This window comes from Solanum tuberosum, unplaced genomic scaffold, assembly GCF_000226075.1.
Source record: "Solanum tuberosum cultivar DM 1-3 516 R44 unplaced genomic scaffold, SolTub_3.0 scf00070, whole genome shotgun sequence".
Taxonomy (NCBI): domain Eukaryota; kingdom Viridiplantae; phylum Streptophyta; class Magnoliopsida; order Solanales; family Solanaceae; genus Solanum; species Solanum tuberosum.
The window spans coordinates 1,366,605-1,371,590 of record NW_006238996.1 but is presented as its reverse complement, the minus strand read 5'-3'; the positions used below and the strand labels follow the sequence as shown (position 1 = coordinate 1,371,590).

Genomic DNA, 4,986 nt, shown 5'->3' with positions numbered 1-4,986 from the left:
AATAATAATAATTATAATAATAATAATAATAATAGTAATAGTAATAGTAATAATAATAATAATAATAATAATAATAATTCAATATGGGCAATTTGGAAATTGTATAAAAGAATTAAGGGCAAAAAGGTCATATACTTGGTCAACATAAAAGGGCTTTTAAGTTAAAAAAAAAAAAGCTCCCCCCCCCTAGCTTTTAGCTTTTGGCTTAAAATAAGTCATTTTTGACTTAAAATAAGTCATTTTGATAATTGCCAAACACTCTAATAAGTCAAAAACTGGCTTTTAAGCCAGTTTGACCAGCTTATAAGCCCATCCAAACAGGCTCTAATTCAGCTTAAAAATTGGAATGCCAGAGAAGGAACCCTTTTATTGATCTCATTATGTCTGTAGTATGCCCTCTTCCTCTGATGTGTGAGCGCGATATTTTTCCTCTTGCACCAAGCACATGGAGATATCTCGTTGATGGACTGCAGCGAGACTCGAATCTAGAAATTTGAAAGAATTTGGGCACATCCAATCCAAAACCTTAAGGTAGTGGTTGGAGTAATACAAAATATTTATGAACCCTTTGCCTATTGGAAATATATTTACTTTTACTTCAAAGTAGAAAGGAGGATCCTTGTATGATGCAATCTAGTTTTATGTAAGGAAAGGAATGCCAAATGTTTCGAAGGGAATATGGATAGTGAACAGCAGCTTAAATACAAATGTCTATGGCTTTTAGCTTTTCGTGCAATGAGTAATCTCGCGGATGTAAAGGATGAACATAGCATGATAAATTTCATGTAATCTTTGCAACAATAGGGATCTCCTTATAATACTTGTACTGTCTTAGCACCATCTTAGCGCTAAGCTTTTCCTCTTTTTAATATACAACTTACTTACTTTTCAACAAAAAAAATGAAAATGCTGCAATATAGCGAGGCCCATTAAATATATCCTTCAAAGTTATATGATAACCATAGACAAAGGAGGAGTTTAATGGTTAAGACCCTCCACTAACCAAAAGGTTGAGTTTCAAGTCACTTGGGGAACAAAGTGGGAAAGGATTACTGTTGGGCTCCTAGGGTAGGGGGTTTGGGAAATTGAATTCACTGTATCAATGAAAAGTTATTTAGAACTATACTATAACAATGAAAATCAGTAACAGTTGTTCTTTCAATGATCATGTCTGTTTATATGCATTTGACTTGATCTTATTCTAGTCCTTCAAATTTTTGTTCTGATTGATTTCTTGGTTTTACATGGGCTTAGACATGGAGGCTCTGAAGGTAATATTTCTCCATCAGTTGAGCAAGCAAATTACTTTCCGGAAGCATCAAATTCATTTATGTCTTGCCTCTGTAACTGTGCTGTTCAGCCGGATGTTTTTGTTGAAAAACATCATTTCATTGGTGAACCTCTGGATACTTATCAGGTAGAACAGAGTGACGTTTCTGGCTGCATTAAGAATTTATTTGCTTGTAAGTTGAATGACAGTCAGAAAGTGCCCTTGGACAATGTGGCCTCTTTGGCAGGAAGTGATTTAATGTGGAATAGGATAAATAAACTGGAGTGTCACTCTTCTCAATGGAGAGATGTTCCCAAAAAGGTGACTGGAGCAGTTAGTCTGACATTTAAGGAACAAACAACAGGTTTCCTGAACATGAATGAAAAAATGAGGGGACAAAGTGCTGATGCCAGTGGAAACAAACCCAGTTGTGATGTTGCTTTTCAAAATGTTGAATATCTAAAGGAGCCAGAAATATCCAATGTTTCTTCTGGAGGATCTGCACCTGTTGTTAGTGAGGCATCTGCGGTGATTCATGACAATGAGTTCACTACTGATGATCAAAAGACTGTGGCAAGTAATGTTGTAGATGAAGGATCAGGAATCAACAGATGTTGGTCATCTAGTGATGCACAAGGCAGTGAACAAAGTGCAGAGTTTCTTGGTGTTGCTTGTGAATTCAACCCCATGGATGCAGGACCATCCAAAGGGTTTGCTGATAATTCTTCTGATAGTATGATTGATGAACTTCGACTAAGAGATCCCTTAAAATTGAACAAAATGCAGAACCATTCTAGCTTCAGCATTCAAGAAAAGAGCCACCATATTCAGAAAGTGTCTGATTTCTCCAAAAAGGTAATTAGAAAAAGAACCAAATGGAGAAAGTTGGATATAACTCTTCCTACCGTCTACTCTGCTTGTGGCTATCCAGAGGATACTTGTGGTTCTGGTCTGCAGCATCCGTGCAATGATGAAAAAGGTGCCCCCCTATCTGAAAATGGCAGTGCAGAAAAATGTGTGTATTCCATAGAACCAAGTTTCAGAGAAAGGAGATTCAGAATGCGTTCATTGAATACTCTTTCTTGCAGTGGTAAAGTTAATTGCCATGATGCAAAAGCTGTTGGTACTCAGTCAGATCTTTTAAAGGTCAGTGATGATGATACCTTTGTAGCTTGTGAATTACCAAGAAGAAAGAGAATGAAACTGGACACTGCAACACCTGTTAGGCAGGCAGATGAGGGATATTATCTAGGTGTTGACGCTGCAGCTAAGTGCAGTTTGGTAGATACCTCTATGTTTCCTGAGATGCATGAGAAGGATTATAGAAGGGCTGTAAGACCTATAGTGGGGCAGAAATATGGAGTAATTTCTAATGCGAATCCATCAAAACCAGTCAAATTTGTTTCTCTAAGAAAAATTTGTGACTTATTGGAAAAGTATAGCTCTTCTGGAAACTCCACTGCAAAATTGACTTCTGTAAAATTCAGGAAGGCAAGTGCAAAAGAAAAACATCGACGCATTAACAGTTCTCCATATCTCAAGAAAGTCAAAAGTTGTAATGCCAATTGTGTTGTAACTACCAAAAAATCTAAAAGTCATCTCTTGATATCTAGTGAATTGGATCCTTGCCAATCATTAGAGCAATCCAAAAGAGCGCATTGCCATGGAGGTGAACAAGGGGCTCACTTATTCTACTCTCTAGAGAAGAGAAGGTATGATTACCTTATAGAAACTGGTAATATTGCAGATGATTCTCTGCCAACTCCACAGAAGCCATTGTCCAAGGAGTTTCACAAACAGGGCCTTAATGAGTTGACACTTGAAGGTATGATTTCAATAACCCGGTTCTCAAATCGCTCTAGGGACATTTCTAACAATAATCTGGTTGGTACTGTAGGTATTCATCCAGGAGAAGGAGGTTCTACCTGTGCTCGAACAGAGGTTTGTTGTTTCTTAATAACAGTTTAGATATACTTGACTCTTGGATAAAGATTTTCTAAGATTGTTCTACCTTCAGGGATACAAGGGCCGCAAAAAGGAAGGAGTGCGGTATAATCTTCATCAGTATTCTGAGTCTGACGGTGGAGGCCTTGTTGCCCAGGAGCAATTAAATGCCTGGATTCACATAACTGGACAAAAGCCATCAAGAAAGGAGATTCTGAGGCTTCCACCTAAAGATGTTGGATATGATTATCGGGTATGTCTGGAACAGTTGGGTTGCTTGACAATTGTCAAACCTATAGTGTTCCTACTGAGAAGTCACGTGTATAGCTTTTTTAATTCTTGTGCGCTTTTATTTCAGTCTAAACTACCGATGTGTTCTTACTTCTTTTTTACTCTTTATTTTTGCAGAAGGAATATGTTCGCTATAAGCACTCCAAAGGGTGGAAGAGTTTGGTTGTGTATAAATCTGGCATTCATGCTCTTGGTCTTTACACGTCTAGGTTTATTTTAAAAAGCGAAATGGTCTCATCTGTCTCTATTCTCTTCCTCTGAATTTGTAAGTTTCTCATCAGCAAATTTAACTTTACTTTCACTTTTTACCTCTAGGTTGTTGAATATGTGGGTGAGATAGTGGGGCTCCGTGTGGCTGACAAAAGAGAAATTGAGTACCTGTCAGGAAAGAAATTGCAGTATAAGAGTGCTTGTTATTTCTTTAGGATTGATCAAGAGCATATAGTCGATGCAACCCAAAAGGGAGGGATTGCCCGATTTGTGAACCATTCATGCCTGGTAGGTGTCTTCCACAGCAATTTTGTCCAATTATTCTCTCTGCTCAATCATGTTACTCTTTCGTATAACTATTTTGATGAAGTGCTTGCTGTTTGACATTTTGTTTCTATCGTCATCTCTGCTTTAATAATTTTGATGTAATTTATGTTTTTTATATAAGAGAAAAAGATATAAAAGATTGATGTGAGTTTGATTGATCAAGTATGATGGACTCAGCTTTTCTTATTTTGCTAATTCATTTTACCAGCCAAACTGCGTTGCCAGAATCATTTCTGTGAGGAATGAGAAGAAGGTAGATACATTCCACTCTACTTCTTTTCGCTTATATTTTGTTATATTTCATAGTTGTCTCAATCAGAATATGTTAATAATAGTGTCATAATGCAGGTAGTATTTTTTGCTGAGAGAGATATCTATCCTGGAGAAGAGATAACATATGATTACAATTTTAACCATGAAGATGAAGGCGAAAAAATCCCCTGCTACTGTAATTCAAAGAATTGCCGGCTGTATCTAAACTGAGAGAGCTTGATACTTCATAATCTGGGAGCCAATTGAAGTATATGGATGTAATTATTTGGCCTCAGCAGAAGTACGTGCTAATATTCTCGTGAAACGCCAGCACCATTGTTTATAATCTTGTACATTCAGATGTATGTATGTAAATAAATATTTTATTTTTACGTTAAATATCTCGATCTGCAGTTTTTTGGTTTCTTGATTTAAGTTATAGCACCAAACAAATCTTACTTACTATTCTGCTAATAAATGCATACACCCCAGCAACAATACCATTTCAATTCAAAACAAGTTAGGATTGACTATATACAAATCTTAATTGATCACATTGTTCCACGTAAGTTCCATCTCTTGCAAAGTAATTTTAAAATTGCATCACTAATTGAGCTAACAAATGCAATGTTTACTGCCTCAAGGTTGAATTAAATGCAATAAGGTGAGTAATACGATGTTGTACGTTTGAT

The 4,986-nt window shown here is 36.6% G+C and overlaps 1 protein-coding gene across 9 annotated transcripts in view; it reads left to right on the top strand.

Moving 5' to 3' along the window:
- The window catches only part of LOC102579293 (uncharacterized), a 12,571-nt gene extending 7,853 nt beyond the window's left edge, over positions 1–4,718 (top strand). For 8 of the 9 annotated variants that reach the window (XM_015307958.1, XM_015307955.1, XM_015307956.1 and 5 more), the window contains 7 exons: positions 1,255–3,095; positions 3,165–3,211; positions 3,288–3,467; positions 3,623–3,736; positions 3,821–4,003; positions 4,251–4,295; positions 4,391–4,718. In XM_015307958.1, the coding sequence (XP_015163444.1) occupies positions 1,255–3,095; positions 3,165–3,211; positions 3,288–3,467; positions 3,623–3,736; positions 3,821–4,003; positions 4,251–4,295; positions 4,391–4,525 (2,545 nt within the window). In that variant the 3' untranslated portion in view covers positions 4,526–4,718. The remainder of the gene's footprint in view (positions 1–1,254; positions 3,096–3,164; positions 3,212–3,287; positions 3,468–3,622; positions 3,737–3,820; positions 4,004–4,250; positions 4,296–4,390) is intronic. The other variant, XM_006345579.2, reaches the window with a different exon arrangement.
- The last annotated feature ends 268 nt before the right edge of the window (positions 4,719–4,986 follow it).